We start from the raw sequence: 17853 nt of genomic DNA on the forward strand, positions 1-17853 counted from the left end.
GGGGGATAGAACTTTTGGACTGTTAATTTATAGAGTGTTTAAACAAGTACTTAATTACTGTAAGCTACACAAGAGGATTCCAGACAGGCAGACTACTTTACATATTTGTCAATAGTGATTTTTATTCTAAAGCAGCTCTGATAACTTTAATGACAAAGTTGATCAAATTCTGAATAACCCTTGGACTCTAAAAATATGCCATAGCTGAGATTTCGGGTAGAACAAATGAGTTAGGCAGATTAAGCAGGTAATGAAGCAGACTGACTGAAATCCTGTGTATAAAACAAAAGTAGAGATAGCAATTATTTCTCGATTTGAAAGGTAGAAAAATTACAGACTCTGACAATCATTTTATGTTCTATATTGTGGCATTTTGTTAATTATTCTTCTAAGGATTATACGTTGGGCTTGTGGCTTTAAAATAAAAGTTCTGAAATGTCATGTTATCAGTGTATTCAGAAATTTATCTACTTTGGGTGTTAAATCTTTGTAGTGAGATTTTTTTTTGTCTGTATTTTTTTTTTTAATTGTACTGTATGATTACTCCCATCCATTTGACCATAAAGTGGTTAATGCTTATATTTTCACTATTTTTGGTAACTAAGTTCTCAAGTTGGACCTAAGTTACATTGGCTCTTGCTTGGAAACAGGTTATATTACTATATTAGTGAGTTGTCCTATATTTGCTTAATGCAGAAGTAATTAGCAAAAATTTTAAAAGTGAAAATTTTGCATTAAAATACAATTCTTCTTCACCCTTATGGAAGAACTCCTTTTATTGAATTGTGAATTTAAGAATGACAGAGATAGATAGATAAGATCATTTTACAGCATTGTTGGAAGTATTTTTTTTGGGTGGCCCTTGTTTCTGGAGAACTGAATATAAATCAGAGTGAAGCGTTCATTAAAATCATATTCCTGATCACTCTGAGTTATCTGCTTGATATAATTTCAAATATGTGTCTATTTCCCTGGAAAACCCTTTCAAAGGATAACTTGAGGAAGAAATGTATAGCCATTCCAACATGATCTGGCAGGGATTAATTGGCATAATAAATAATGACCATCTGCACCCTGTGGCAGTCCACCAAGAAGGGTACTTAGTCCCCTGTAGCCCAGGCCAACTCTGACTGTCTTCCCCCCCAGGAGAACAAAGGAGAAGCTGCTTATTTGCTACTTAATTCATGTCATTTAAAATAGCTATTTTGCGAAGCCAAAGTAATTCTAAGATTCAGATTTTAACATTTTAAAGCTTTCACTAGGTTTTATTTGTAGCTGCTTTTATAGCTCATGCCTACTATTATATCTATTCATGTACTGAGATGGAGGATTATAAAAACCTAGTGTTTTCATGAAAGTGGAAAATATTATTATAATGAGTTAAGTAGGAGTAAGTGGTCTGGAGACTAAAGTTTTTTTAGGTTATAGATTATATAAAGGTTTTACAAAATTCATATTTCTGCCAGCTATACAGAGTCATTTTACTTGATTATAGTTTAAAAGTTTTAGTGTGACTTTATTTTTTGACCTCAAGGTTGTGAATGTGCAAAGTATAAGGCTTTAAATTAGAATATTATCTAATGAATTCAGTGAATGAGGAGCCATCTGTAATTGAATTACATAGCAATTGTTTGCTGAAAACAAAGTATATGAACTATAACTCACAAATCTTCTTTTAGGACTAGAACTGGAAACTTGAAATGAATCTGTAGCCCTTTGTGTTTCAGTTAATTAAAACTGATCATTGCGTGATACTCAAATCTCCAAACTTTAAAGAGTCACATGTGCATTATTTTAAATGTATTCCTCTCTTTGGGAAGACTGATTTGTTGAAAAGGACATAGCCTCGAGTCAGAAAGATGTGGGTTTCTGCCATTTGCTGCCTGAGGAACCTATCTCTCAGGACTTGGAAGCCCCCAGAGTGTCTTGAGAGTCCTAGTACCACCTACTAACTCACTCTTTGACTGGAAAGCCTCACCAACTTAATAGAAAGTTATACTCAAGGCTAAGATTTATTATAGCAAAGGATGCATGCAAGAATAGCAGAAACAGCAAAGGAGAAGCCAAACACAGGCTTTTTTTTTTTTTTTTTTTTGCCTTATTTATTTAGCAATTGCATGTGAACACCTTTCTTTTCACCTAAAAAATGCAGCGACATTTGTGATATGTTATTGCTTGGAAAACTGTATTTGAGTCTTGAGGTCCTAGAATTCTTAGAGGTTCTTAGAGGGAGCTGATTGCACACCTGCCACACGACCAGCCTTGGTGAGGACCTCGAACCAGCCAGGCATTAGGTGCACAGCCTGACTCCAGGTTTATTTTAAACAAACCGACAACATGTTCATCTTGCTCTGCTACTTCAGGCATATGGACTAACATTACTCCATAACTTTGGAACATTCCAGCAGTTATGAGTTTGACTAAGGGTCATCAATCACCATGATTATCAAGATAAACAGAAGCCAAGAGAAACTGACCTGCTGTGTTAACTCTTTCCTCATACCACATGAAGTTACTATGAAAATTAAAGGGGAATTGTCCGAGTCCCTTTTGTTATGTTTCTCCTGTTGTAATTAACCTTCTGAGTGGATCTGCCAGGATCTGCCCCATTGAAGTATGAGGGGTACACAAAAGAAAGAAAACGTTACAATTATGGTCATTTTTTTTTTCTTTTCTTTTTTTGGTCTTTTTAGGGCTGCACCTGCAGCATATGGAAGTTCCCAGGCTAGGGGTGGAATTGGAGCTGTAGCTGCTGGCCTACACCAAAGCCATAGCAATGAGGATTTAAGCCTCATATTGCAACCCACACCGTAGCTCATGGTAGTGCTGGATAACCTACCCACTGGGCGAGGCCAGGGATTGAACCCAAGTCCTCATGGATCCTAGTCAGGCTCGTTACTGCTGAGCCATGATGGGAACTCCTCTATTTTTGATCACATCTTTTAGTTTTCCTTCATCCAAGAATGTCTTTATCTCTCCTTTATTCTCTCTCTCTCTCTCTTTTTTTTTTTTTTTTGCCTGTACATGCGGCATATGGAAGTTCCCAGGCTAGGGGTTGGATTGGATCTGCAGCTGCCGGCCTATGCCACAGTCATAGCAATGCAGGATCCAAGCCTCATCTGTGACTTACACCACAGCTCATGGCAATGCCAGATCCTGAACACACTGAGCGAGGCCAGGGATCAAACCTGCATCCTCATGGATCCTAGTTGGATTCATTTCCACTGAGCCGCAACTGCAACTCCCATTAGAGATAGTTTTGCCACATATAGTGGCAATTGAAAGAAAAGTTCTTTTCTTTGAACAATTGAAAAATATTGTGCTACTTCTAAACTCCATAGTTTCAGAAAAGAAATCTCATTTGAATTGTTCCCCTATAGATAATACATCATTTTTCTTTGGTTGCTTTCCAGACATTTTCTTTGTCCTTAATTTTCAGAATTTTAATTATGATAGAATATAGTTTAGTTTATGTTTCCTTGACTTTATCATACATACATTTCTTTGAGTTTCCTGATTTAGTAGATTTGTGTCTTTTTGCAGATTTGGGAATTTTTCAGCCATGATTTCTTTGAGTAGGCTTTCAGTGTAATTACCTCTTTTTTCCCTCCGGGACTCTGATGATAAAAATGTTAGACCTTGTTATTGTCTCCTGGGTCCCTGAGGGTCTGCCCATTTGAAAAAAAATATTTTTCTTTGTTGTTTAAAGTGGGTAGATTCTACCTATCTGTTGCCAAGTTCAACGACTCTGTTCTCTCTTAAGTTGACTTTACTACCGAGCCCATTCAGTGAATTTATTTTTGTTACTGAATCTTTTAGTTCTGTGATTTTCACTTTTTTTAAAAAAATAACTTCTTTATTGCTAAGATCATGTTTTCATTTCTTTCACGGGATTTTTTGTGGCTGCTTTAAAATTCTCCTCAGATAATTCCAACATCTGATCTCTCTCAGTGTTGGTGTCACTTGACTGTCTTTTCTCATTTGGGTTGTGATTTTTTTGGCTCTTGGTATGATGGATGATTTTTAATTGTATTCCGGACAGTTTATTTTGTTACCAGACTCTGGATCGTTTTTAAATATATTTTATTTTTGTAGTCAGTCACCTTGTTTAGGTTTAGGATGCAAGTTCTGGGTTTTGAGAGCCTTTGTGGTAGTATTTTGGTTTGCTGTTTTATTTGGTTTCCATTTGCTCCTTGAGAACTATATTGGGCTGCCAGATGTTCCCCCTGGGCGAACTGGCATTTCAGGCACATGCTGTTTAGTGCCTGTTCCTATGCCTATAGGAGAGATAGAGCATTTGCTGGGCTGGGTGCTCGTTGTGGGGTTCTTTCTCTCAGTGTCTCCCCCCCCCCCCCCCGCCCCCGCCACTGCCCACTGCCTGTGTGTGGGAAGGAGATGGTAGTTTTAGATCTGACTGGCTTCCAGACAGTCCCCTTGTAGGTGGTGCTGAGTTTACCTGGCGTGGTGAGGATGACAATTTGATCCAGGAGAAGAACGGGCCCACCTGGGTTGTCTTCTGTTTCTAGATTGAGAGTTAAGCCTCCCTGTATTGCGAGGAGACCAAGACATCCTGCCACTCTAGTATTCCCTTATTCCTGGGATTCCAAATCAGTCTGCCTTCCTCTTCCCACCTTTCAGAGGTTTTTCATTACCTGTTGCATTACTTCCAGGCTTATAGTTGTACTTGTCGAAGGAGAGTAGGGAGAATTTTACTTTCATTAGTCTGCCCAGTGATGTATCACTTTAATTTCTCTTTTTGTGGATGCTCTATAATATATAATATCTATCTATATTGGTGTAGTAGAACAAATGTTCACATTTAAAAAAAAATTAATGGGTCATACAATAAAAGTTTAGAGATGTCTGGTTATAAGATTATACTAGAATTCCTCGGCATTTACTGAATACTAGATTGCTTGGTATTTTAAGCCCTCCCTGGTATGGTCAGAAAGTGTATTTCTAGGTTTGCATTCAACATTATTCCCTTTAACAACTCTTTGCTTCCACCATATTGGTGTATTCATTCTACATAAAGGATCCCTACTTTTATCTATGCATTTGTAGAAGTTATCCCTGCCTTTTTTTGTTTGCCTTCTCTTCCTTGCATCACTTAGCTACTTATTTAAGTTTCTTGTACTTCTCAAATTAACTACTTACATTTGAACCCTTGTCTATGGGTCTACCCAAACTGAGATAGTGGGGGGAGCAGAAGCATCTCCACATTCAGAAGTTATTAGAACCAGATTCAGCAGCCTCAGCTACCTTCCACAGAGGGCAGTGAGATCAACTTGCCCATTCATTCAGCTTCTCAATTTCACTCAAAGTTCAATTCCTAAGACTAAATACTGTTTTCTTAGATGTGCCATTAGAAGGTGCATTGTGATTTCTTGAGCTCATAGGGGGACACAAAAATCTTTATTTCCAGTTCACATTTTTCTATGACTATCAAAGTAAAAAATGACTTTCAAAGTACTGAATTTCTATCTCATAAATGTCTCTAAAATCTGTTCCTTGGCATTTTAAGATTGTCATAGATTGTGACACCATCATCATTGATTACCTTGTCAGAGGATTTTTTAATTTAGTTGCCTTTTGTCCAAGGATATGAAAACTGGATAGTTTATGAAATACTAAAATCCCAACAAGTGGTGACGGGAAAGCTGAACAGTTACATGTGAAGGAATGAAATTAGAACCTTCCCTTATATCATATAAAAAATAATCTCAAAATGGTTTAAAGGCCTAATTTTCAAATTTGCCATAAAACTGCTAGAAGAGAATATAGGCAGAACATTCTTTAACATAAATCGTAGAGTTATTTCTTAGATTAGTCTCTAAAGGCAAACGAAATAAAAGCAAAATAAAGAAATGGGACCTAATCAAACTGAAAAGCTTTTGCACAAAAAAGGAAACCATGAAGAAAACCAAAAGGCAGCCTACTGAATGGGAGACCAGTAATTAATATGAAAAATATACAAACAGATCATACAACTCAATCTCAGAAAAACAAGCCAATAAAAAATGGGCAGAAGATCTAAATAGACATTTCTTCAAAGAAGACACAGATGGCCAAAAAGCACATGAAAAGATGTTCAACATTGCTAATTATTAGAGAAGTGCCAGTTGTACTACAATGAGGTGTCACTTCACACAGATCAGAATGGCTGGTATCAAAAAGTCTGCAAGTAATAAATGCTGGAGAGTGTGTATAGAAAAGGGGACCCTCTTATACTGTTGGGTAGGAATGTAATTTGGTTCAGCCGCTATGAATAACAATATGGAGGTTTCTTAAACTAAAAATAGAGCTACCACATGATCCAGTGATTTCACTCTTGAGCGTATATCCAAAAAAAAAAAAAAAAAGAAAAACCAAAGACCTCTAATTTAAGAATATACATGCACCCCAGTGTTCACAGCAGCACTTTTTACAGTAGACAGGACGTGGGAGCAACCCAGGTATCTATTGACAGATGATTTGCCCAAGAAGACATAGGGTATTTTAATGTTTAGAAATTATATATAATATTTCTGTATTACAATGGTATATTACTCAGCCATAAAAAGAATGAAATATTGCCATTTTTAGAATTGCAGCTGAACCTACAGAATATTCTGCTTAGTGAAACAATTCCAAGAAAGAAAATATATCACTTAAATGTAGAAGCTAAAAAAATCATACAAATGAATGTATAGACAAGGCAGAACCTGATTCACAGGAATAGAAAACAAACTTACAGTTAGCAAAGGGGAAAGGAGGAAAGAAATAAATTAGGAGAATGGGATTAGCAGATACACACCACTGTATATAAAGTATATACCAAGTGTTTATTGTATGGCACAAGGAACTATATTCACCATCCTGTAGTAACCTATAATGGGAAAGGATCTGCACTATATTGTATATCTGAAACTAACAGAGTATTGTAAATGAACTATACTTCAATAAAAAATATCTAGTATTAGACTCATTTACCTGTACAATTGAGCAGCATTTTTTCTCCTATGTCAGAAAAATTTTGCAAGAAATATTGGATGCTGCAAAAATGCAAATAACTTTAATAAAGATAAGAAGTAATATATAGGAAAGTTACTTTTATACTTTTATTTCTTATGTTCTAGTCTCATAATTATTTGTAATGCTGTGATTTACTGATTTTTTTAAATGTACCCACTAAAGCGCTTAAGCAATGATATGCTCTAATGATATTTATTATTAGTCCTAAAGCTTATTATTATAAGTTATATGCACGAAGGTTACCCATGGTTTATTTATTTATTTTTGTCATTATGAAGAAATACTTGAAAAGTATGGAAGACTCCTTGTTTATTTACTGGGTTATTATGGTTTCATGGTTGTTATGTGAATGTTATGTTTGACCTATAATTTGACCAATAACAGTCTTTGTTATTTAAGGTCTATTATTTAAAATGTAAAAAATAAAAATATCAAGTATTAACATTAGTTGTACAGTATCTGCATCATCTACTTATACCACTGACAAAATTTATCACAGACATCTTTCAACAAAGTTGCCCATAGATATATAAAAAACCAAACATTTCAATTATAAAATTGGGATGTATTTAAAAGTTCAGTAAAACTCTAACATTTCTTATTCAGTTTAAAATGTCTATGTCCTGAAAATCCAGTTTCATTTCACTATAAAATAGTTTAACTTTAGAAATAGAAAAAAGAAATTATTTCCTGTATCATACTTAATGGTTCAGTGAATATCCTGTACTTTGAGATAATAGTAAAATAATTTTATCTTAGGAATGAAGAAAGTTTGAAGATGATAATATTATTTCCTTTGTTTGTGACATAATGTAGTGAAGGGTAGTATGGGCTGTCCCTACATTTCAGAAAGCTAAGTAGATCACGGTATATTGTTCATTATAATTTAACTTATGTGGTCTCATTATATTTAATGCCCATTACATATATTTCAGAAATGTTTAAAAATTACTTCACATGAAAAAAAAATGATAGAAGGAATGCTAGACATTTAACATTGGAAAACCTTGCCTTCAGTAGATTGTGGTTTTTGTATTCAAACATCTAATTTGCTGTTATGTAGTAGACAAAGAGGTGCACCCCTTCTGTTCCCAGTACTAGAACCAACTCTTAAAAGTTAAATATAATAAAACCCTTTAAAATTTAGAACATCTTGAAATTAAATTGGCTTTGTTGATGAAGTTGAGTGTTCCCCATCTTTGAATGTTGTGGTGATTTCTCAGTTAGCTAAAGTCACAATTCTCATCTGCTGTGAATAATGGTGTTGGATCAAATTTGTTGAGTGAGTGGATAACTAAATCAGAGGATGGATGGACAATAAATTTGGGAGCAGAAGATTGAGATATATGATCTCTGCCATCCTTTCCAGTCCAGATTTCTGTGGTGCTTTTATTCCAGTAGATCAGAGGAGTATATATGTACAGCAAGAATGGGGTGTAGTGATCAAACTCCAGAGAGGAGCCATGTTTGTAGCATAGACAGACAGATATGCAAAGCGTTAAAGAAAGGACATACAAGATTGTGGTAAGGTTTTACAGACACTAGTGTTAGTAGCACAAGGCTAGGAATCAAGAAACCTTCACCCTTGTTGCTTTAACAATTAAAAAAAAACGCCTCAAAATTTTTTTAATACTTCTTAAATATTTCTCACTGTTTAGCTTACTTTAAATTAGAATTGCCAGTTGCTTCTTGTCTTTATACTAAAGTAAAATAAAGTATTTTTTTGAAGTTTAAACAAATTCCTCCCTACATTCAGTGGATAGTATATTTTTAAAACTGTTATAGTGGCCACAAGATTTTCAGAAACAGAATACAAATATACTTGATACTTCCTAAAACTTTGAGAAATGTTGCTGTGATAATCATATTTTAAAATTGTTCTTAAAGCTACCCATAGAAATAAGTGATGACCTACACTCTTGATATAGGCTTCTAAGTTGGGGTTTGGACAACAACTTCTAATGTAGCTAGGAAATGGGAGGTGAGCAAACTAGAATCAATCTTATTGCCATAGAGATGATTGGGAGATGGTTGTTATGATTATATAAGGTGTGCTGTAGGCAGAATTTCCATATCTCCCAACTGAGTTGCCTCAAGCCCATATGATTTTTGCTCAAGATGATTCAATTCTCAGAGCTGATTCATTGACCTTCTAGTTCTATAATTCAAATGAAAAACCATTTTGAAATCAATTATGTTAAATATAACAGTTTAAGGTCTCAGTCGGACTTTACATATGTGACAATTTTCACCTCTAGGATAGTTCTAGAATTTGGCATAAATTGGCTCTCTGGTAGCATAAAGCTTATTTATCATATTGTAGATAAATATCTAAGATTTTTAAAATTCATGCCAGTGATTCAGGTTATAGATATGTTCCTTATTTGACCCTTCTTTTCAATTACCTGATATGATATATGTATAATCTTGAGTCAGAAAATTACTGTACTACTCAATTTTATTTTCAGCGTAGTGTTCTTCATTACCCTGAAGGGGCAAGTCAAAGGCAAAGCAAAATATGTTAGAACAGTGGATCAAAATACAAAAGATCAAGATTCTTATCTTCAGTATGTCACTTAGTACCTATGTGATCATGGTCAGGATTTCATGTCTTCATGGTCTTGGTTTTCAGTGTGAAGTAGAGATAATGTGTTTACTTCCTGATAATATAAATGGGAGTTCGGAGGTTTAGCAAGCAAGTGTAACTGGGAACATCTTAAAAATGTGTCCCCAGCTGTTCTTTACAAAATTTGGATTTCAGACAATTGGCAGTACATACTTGCCTTTTCTGGTACTATGGACCGAATTGAAATCTGCTCTTAAGCAGTTTAAAAAGATACTGTGATTACTTGAAGAAACACAGAATTTTTTTTTTTTTTAATGTTTAGGGTCTTAGAGTTGGCCTCCATTCTCCTCTTTTAAAAATGAGTTGTCCCTTTTAGACCAAATAATTCAATATTTCTTTTTTTTTTTGAAATGTAAATCTTTATTTTTTTATTTTAATGATTTTTACTTTCTTCCATTATAGCTGGTTTACAGTGTTCTGTCAATTTTCTACTACACAGCAAGGTGACCCAGTCACACATACATACATGCATTTTTTCTCACATTATCCTCCATCATAAGTTACTAGATAGAGTTCCCAGTGCTATACAGCAGAATCTCATTGTTTATCCATTCCAGAGGCAATAGTTTACATCTGTTAACCCCAAATTCCCAGTACATCCCACCCCCTCCTCCTCCCCCTTGTCATCCACAAGTCTGCTCTCCAAGTCCATGAATTTCTTTTCTGTGGAAAGGTTGATTTGTGCTATATATTAGATTTCAGATATAAGTGATATCATATGGTATTTATCTTTCTCTTTCTGAGTTACTTCACTCAGTACGAGAGTCTCTAGTTCCATCCATGTTGCTGCAAATGGCATTATTTTGTTCCTTTTTTTTTTTTTTTTTAGGACCACACTGGTGGCATATGGAGGTTCCAAGGCTAGGGGTCCAGTTGGAGCTACAGCTGTCGACCTATGGCACAGCCACAGCAACATCAGATCCAAGCCACATCTGCGACCTACATCATAGCTCATGGCAATGCCAGATACTTAACCCACTGAGCAAGGTGAGGGATGAACCAAACCTGTAACCTCATGCTTCCTCGTCAGTATGAGTCTCTAGTTTCATCCATGTTGCCGATGTTCTCTTCTAGGAGTTCGATGGTGTCTCAACTTACATTTAAGTTTTTAGGCTATTTTGAGTTTATTTCTGTGCATGGTGTGAGGGTGATTTACATGTGGCTGTCCAGTTTTCCCAGCACCACTTACTGAAAAGACTGTCTTTTTCCCATTTTATATTCTTGCCTCCTTTGTCGAAGAATAATTGACCATAGGTGTCTGGGCTTATTTCGGGGTTCTCTGTTGTGTTTCATTGGTCTGTATGTCTGTTTTGGTATCAGTACTACACTGTCTTGATTACTGTGGCTTTGTAGTATTGCCTGAAGTCTGGGAGAGTTTTGCCTCCTGTTTGGTTTTTGTTCCTCAGGATTGCTTTGGCAATTCTGGGTCTTTTGTGTTTCCATATAAATTTTTGGATTGTTGGTTCTAGTTCTGTGAAAAATGTCCTGGGTAATTTGATAGGGATTGCACTGAATCTGTAGACTGCTTTGGGTACTATGGCCATTTTTACAATATCAATTTTTCCAACCCAGGAGCATGGACTATCTTTCCATTTCTTTGCATCCTCTTTAATTTCCTTGATTAATGTTTTCTAGTTCTCAGCATATAAGTCTTTCACCTCCTTGGTCAGGTTTATTCCCAGGTATTTGATTTTTTTCAGGGCACAATTTTAAAAGGTATTGTACTTTTGTATTCCTTTCCTATTATTTAACAGTTAGTATACAGAAATGTAACTGATTTCTGAATGTTAATCTTGTATCCTACTATTTTGCTGAATTTGTTGATTAGTTAATATGATGTTTGCAAGTGTTATTTTTTTTATTTTGCGAGATAGCTGATAAATGGAAGAAGTATATATTTCTTTCAGTATAATGATATGTTAGTGTTCATGAATTAACATATAAACAAAATCCTAAAGTCAAGAACATGTGAAGAGTCTAAATCAAGTTTTTTGTAGTTTCAATATCAGGCAGATTTAATCATTGGCTTTGAAAATAGGTTTGTGGATATTCCTATAGGTCAGAAATCACTAGCAAGCATATGAAACAGTAAAACTGTCAGCACTATTCATTACTGTTTTAATGCATATTTTATGTGTTTTTCATTTCTATCGATTTATACTTTAGCACAACCTTCATTTTCATTCAGTACTAGTAAATCTGTGAAACCAGGGGAGATGCTGCTATTCCTCTCTCTTGGAAGAGACTCAGGAAGTCTGCTTCTACTCCTTTTGTTCCTTTGCCAAATTCAAGAAGGTTGCACAGACCTTCTTGCCCCTCTATAGAAAAGAGAGCAAAGTTGAAGACAAGAATATGTGGTAAAATCTATAGGCAATACCAGCTCTGAGACAGTTGTTAAGGAGCGAGCTGCAGCTCTTTCTCTCAATCTTGTCTTTCTTTTGGAGTCTTTTGGAGTCTTTTAGAAGAGAGGTCAGTAAAGATAATGTGAAAGTCAAGGATCCAGGCTCTTCCTCCATGTTCCTTAATGTCCCTGTTCCCTGCCTTACCTTTGAATTATCTTCTGATGTAGGCTCTGCTTATTTGTTCCCCTACCAATAAAGTTATGTAAGAATCGGGCTTCTTTTTGTTACCATATCCATGATTGCCTGAGTCAGAGGCATAGTGTTAGGTGAAGCTTTAGTGTCATCCTGTGTCTGAAGATGCTTGCCACTCTCAACCACTCAGCAGCCTCAATAGGACTGTTTCATTTTATTATCTAAGAGAGGAGTTGGGTATTTCTTCTCTTTAGGGTATGTGGTAAGTGCTGCTGCCTCTTCCAATTTGACAATTTGGACTTTGCCTCTGTCCCCATCTGTACAATCGCACTGAATCCTCACCAAAGAAATCTGGATTGGAAGGGACGGCAAAGAGGACCTAGTTCAACGTTCTGCCCCAAATCTAAATTCTGAAGCCTGGCGGCTGCTTCTCCTTAATCTTCGTTTCAGTAAAACAGATTAAGAGCACCCATATTCTTGAGTGCTTCCGCTCAATTTTAGTTTTTTTTTTTTTTTTTTTTTTTTGTTATGCACTTAGTCTTCTCCCCAGCCTTGTGTGGACTAATGTGCTTTTCTGTCAGTCAGTGGAAAGGTTATTTTTGTGGTTTCGAACCAGGAGTGACCCCTAAGTAGCAGCTATTCTGACAATAGAAAATGTTCCACATCCCTCTGACCCCCTCCTCTCTAACATTACACTCCTACCCTGATAATGGCAAACCTCCACTTCCCCCCAAATAGCACCTTAGCCGTTATTTAAATTACAGAGTTAAAGGTCCCTTCAATATCCCATCCCATCACCAACTGCAAACAAGCCTAAAAAATCTGAGAAATATCCCAGACACAGCTTCTTCAGCGTACTTCCTTCTTTTAAAATTGAAGTATAGTTGATTTACGGTGTTGTATTGATTTCTGTTGTATGGTAAACTGATTCAGATATATATGTATACATATCCTTTTTCATCATGGTTTGTTACAGAATATTGAGTACAGTTCCCTGGGCTATTTAATAGGACCTTGATGTTTATCTATTTTATAGATGGTAGTTTGAAGCTGCTAATCCCACCCTCCTCATTTATCCCTCCCCACCCTCCTTCCCCTTTGGTATCCATAGTTTTCTTTTCGATGTCTATGAATCTGTTTCTGTTTTGTAAATAAGTTCATTTATGTCATTTAAAAAATGATTTCATATAGATATTTGTCTTTCTATTTCTGACTTACTTCATATGATAATCCCTGGGTTCATGAATGTTGCTGCAAATGGCATTATTTCATTGTTTTTTTTTTATGGCTGAGTAATATTCCACTGCTGATATGTACATCTTCTTTATCCATTTACTCATCTGTCGATAGACATTTAAGGTTCTTCCATGTCTTGGCTCTTGTAAATAGAAGGCACTTCATTCTAATGGCATGAAGTAACATCTTATTATGGTCTGTATTTGTACATCAGTGACTAAGGATGACTAATGATTGACTTAGGATGACTAATGACTGTCTATTTTCCATCTTCTTTTGTTAAGTACTCTACCTATTTTCCTAAAATTGGGTTGTTTGTCCTCTTGTTTTTGAGGTATGCATTCTCTATGTTTTACATACAAATTACTTGCCAAATGTTTGTATTGTAAAAATATTCTCTGAGGTTGTTGTTACACTTTTCATTTTTTAAAAGTTTTGGGAGGAAACAGTGTTTTTAATTTTGATGAATTCCAGTTGTTTCTTTTATGTGATTTTCATGTCCTAAGAAATCTTTGCTTACATACTTGGTCATGACGCCTGTGTTTTCTTCCAGGACTTGTGCAGCTTTGGCTTTATATTTAGGTTGAAAGACTTGTCATGGAAAGAGGAAACTTTGCTCTGCCCTTCGACATTCTTCTGGCTAGCCTAAGAATTAAATTGACAGGAGATAGTCTAATTGACATAAGATAGTGTGACAGGAAGAAATCAAATCTAATTTTGTACCTACGGGAAGCCCATATACATGAGAAGTTCAGAAACAGAAATATAAGAAGTGTACATGCTACCTTGTGCTGAGGAATCGGGTAGGAGCCTGAGGCTTCAGAGAGGAGGAGGGTAATTTCAGATGAGAACAGATGTATAGAACAGATGTTTGCCCTGTCCTACAGATAGGTCATAAAAATTATTTCTGGTAATAACTCTTATTAATGGGTAAGGCCCTCAATTTTAATACCTTAAGATGTAAAGCTTTCCAGAGTATCTGTTACCTTTAACTCAAAATAATTCAAATGCCAAGGTAGGACATCTTGGAGGGGTTCGTTCTGAACCCCTACAGATTATACATGTAAACTGATTTTTTAAAAAAATGATTGCTGTTCCCTTTTTTGACCTATCAGAGGGTGGTAGTTGAGTGTTTTGTCACATGATGTTTCAGAAGGTAAATGGTTTCAAGTGGTTGTCCAGGTCATTTTTAAGCCATTATTAGGGTGGATTTTTTCACTTCAAGATATTTGATTACTTGTTAAATTCATTCCATAGATCATAATTATATTTTAGTCTGTTTAATGGGGGAATACTACACTTTAATTTAAAAAAAAAAAACAAGAATAAAATAAATTACTCCAGGATTTTCTTTCTCTCTCTCTCGGCCCCTTTTCATTTTTCCTTCCCTCCTTTCTTTCTCCCTCCTCTCTCCTTTTTCCTTGCCTCATTCATTTTTCCTTTCTTCTTCTTTTTTTAAATCTGTGTGCCTTCCTAACATTATAGTGTTGTATGCTTTCATAGCCGTGACTTTTTAGATGATAAAACAGTCCCTAAGTAGTAATTAGTTCTTGAGATCAGATAATGGGGTGTTCTTTTCTAATGGCCTGTTTGCATCACTAGACTTGTGTACCTTGATGATACTGTAATTGATGTTCGTTGCTTTATTTTACTGCAGGAAATTACTTGGGGAAAGATGTGAGACTAGATGCAGTGTAATAGAAGCTATAATTTATGGCCAGTTGTGGAAAAATAGCTCTTCGTAATGTGGTTTGGGTAGAAAAATATTCTCTGTGATTAAGTGAGGATTGCAAATTTTACATTGCAATGTGAAATTCCCTCATGTACTTATGACACATCTTTTTTGAAATGACAAATAATACAATAGACTAAGCTTTATGGTGGGAGGAAAGTGCCTGCTATATTCTAGTTACAGGGCTACTATCATTTTGAAGGCTAAGAATTCTGATAGAAATTTGCTATAATGTAGATCTTAAAGTTGAATTGTATAGTAACATTTCTTAAATCTGTTTTTATAACCTCTTGAGGTTACAACTTCTTAGTGTGCTGTTGATGGAATGGTCAAATGAAATATCCCTTAGGTCTATTTGCCACTGCCTCAAATGCATCTTCCAGGAATGGTACTCTTACTTGAACTAAAAAACCATTCTTTTTCTTTGCCATAGGATAAGAAATGGGTTCTCAATCATGAAGATGTCACATTGGGAGAATTACTGGGCAAGGTATGTAATCCACCAAACTGAAAAACCACAGGTCTTCATAGTGATTGTGAACTCTGCAGAATTCTTCGTTTTCTTGAAAGCCTTCCTTGTATTCCAGAACACAGCAAGGCACAATCCCACATGATCCTAGAAGAACATAGTACCACAGCTTTTATAAATACCGTGATGTACACTGAAATAGAGTGTGAAAATCTTGGAAAAGCTTAAGGATTTTCTTGACTTTTTCAAACAGTAGATTGTATATTTCCCTCTGAAATGACTAAAAACCACAATAACTTTATTACAGTGTAGTAAAGCCATAACTAGTGAGCTGAGATCTGAAAAGAAAGTTTGAGATAATAAAAGTTTAAAGACCTACCACTCTTACTCCATTTGTTTCTGGTTACACATGATAGTTTAGAAAAATGCAGTTCTACTTTTTGGGGTTTCAGGATTTTATATAGAATCCCAGTATGCGACAACATTGGACACCATGTTCAGTCAGACAAGTTTCAGTACATTTATTTTGTAGCTAGCTTTCTTAGTGGTCAGAGGAGGCAGCTATCTATGATCAAAGTCCCTTCTTCCACCTAGCTGGAAGAAACTCATGGCCTGCGTGAAAGGATATTATGTCTAACAATGATGGCAAACATTTAATTATTAATCAAATGGACACTTTGCAGATTTATTGTTTATTTGCAATTGAGTTACAACAGGTAAATAATAACCTCTGTCAATGACTTAATTAGTGATGTTGACATTTGAAAATGTGGATTGAGTTTAGGTTCATAATGCAATGTAGAAAAGAGTATGAAATTCAGGTATTTAGGAGAAACTACTGCTGATACATTTCTGAGTCATCAGTACTAGAATTTAAGGATTAGCATTTCAAGTAAACAAGTAAATGATTACTCATTGCTTTTTTGATTCAAATGTAAACTTGATGAATTGACAAATTGTCCCTATTTTTTAGCCCTCATAGGCGCTAAGAAAGTAAATCTCTATTGAAATAATCTGCCTTGCAAGATTTTTATTATTTTAAAATATCTTTTCATCACTTTAGCTTATTAGTCAGTCAGTTGGAGTGGTTGGGCCAAAAATATTACAAAGAAATTAAAGAAATTCCCACAGAATACAATTAAATAATATGTTATAAAACTAAATCACTTACTGATGAAGTGTGTTGAGAAGGGCAGATTTTTCAGTATAAGGAAAAAATATTTTCAGTTAAATAGAAAGACTAAACATAAATTTTTATGTTTAGTTTAATATGTGATATGGTATTTCACACATAATATTACGAGGAATTTTAGCCTTTAGGACCTCGGTAAAGCTTTTTCAAAGAATAATTATTTTCAATGACAAGGCAATAGCATGATGTCAGTTTTAATAAATTTAATAATTTTTAGTAAAACACTTAAACTTTAGAGACAGTGTATAACTTAAACTCAGCTAATATTTTTGAGATGAAAATTGTCATTTAATATTTTTATTACCTATCTGAATAAATATTTACTGTATACTGCTTGAAAATGCATTCATAAAAGAATTAGCCATGATTCCTATAATTATGTACTTTGAAATGTAGTATTAATACAGGGTTGAGACAGAAACTCTTACCTTTTTTATTGAGCACTATATACCGTAGACTGTACTTGATCTGTAGTTGGTATTCAGTAAAAAATTTTCCTAACTCCTCACACATGTATTCCAAGGGCAAGGCACTCTTCTGGGCACTTGGGATACATCTGTGAACATATAGATATCCTTGCCTTTATGGAGCCCACATTCCATCAGGAGGAAAAGACATAAACAATAAACTTAATAAATAGGCAAACTATTAATATAAAATTAATTATACTAATTATAAGATTAATTGATAAATAATAACTGTTAATAGGTAAACTATTAATTAGTATAAAAACTATTTTATAATGTTGAAGAGTGCTAAATCTTGTGAAAAATAAAAGGAATTTTGGAGTGCTGTTGGTGAGAGTTGCAATTTTTAATAGGGAAATCTGGATGAACCTTATTAAAATTGTTAAAAACTTTCCAATAAAGACTTGGAGAGGAGGGATTTAGTCATGTGGTCATATGAGGAAAAAGGTCCTAGGCAGAGGGAGTAACAAATGCAAATTACATTTGATGAGGGAAAGAGACAATTTGCCTGTAACCTGGTAAGCAAGGTGGAATAGGATAGGATAGCAAGTCAGTGCGGTGGTGAGAATATAGATCACACAGA

At 35.1% G+C, this 17853-nt stretch overlaps 1 protein-coding gene across 11 annotated transcripts in view; it reads left to right on the forward strand.

Moving 5' to 3' along the window:
- FER (FER tyrosine kinase) overlaps nt 1-17853 on the forward strand; it is a 440923-nt gene that overhangs the window by 262413 nt on the left and 160657 nt on the right. For all 11 annotated transcript variants that reach the window (XR_014838490.1, XR_014838489.1, XR_014838491.1 and 8 more), the window contains one exon: nt 15576-15632. Coding sequence is in view for 8 of the 11 variants with exons in the window: in XM_021084605.2 (XP_020940264.1) it covers nt 15576-15632 (57 nt within the window). In the remaining 3 variants the exon portion in view is untranslated. The remainder of the gene's footprint in view (nt 1-15575; nt 15633-17853) is intronic.

Source organism: Sus scrofa, chromosome 2, assembly GCF_054392235.1.
Source record: "Sus scrofa isolate SSC_HxYL_T2T_F1_AM1 chromosome 2, Sscrofa_HxYL_maternal_Yorkshire_Landrace_v2.0, whole genome shotgun sequence".
NCBI lineage: Eukaryota > Metazoa > Chordata > Mammalia > Artiodactyla > Suidae > Sus > Sus scrofa.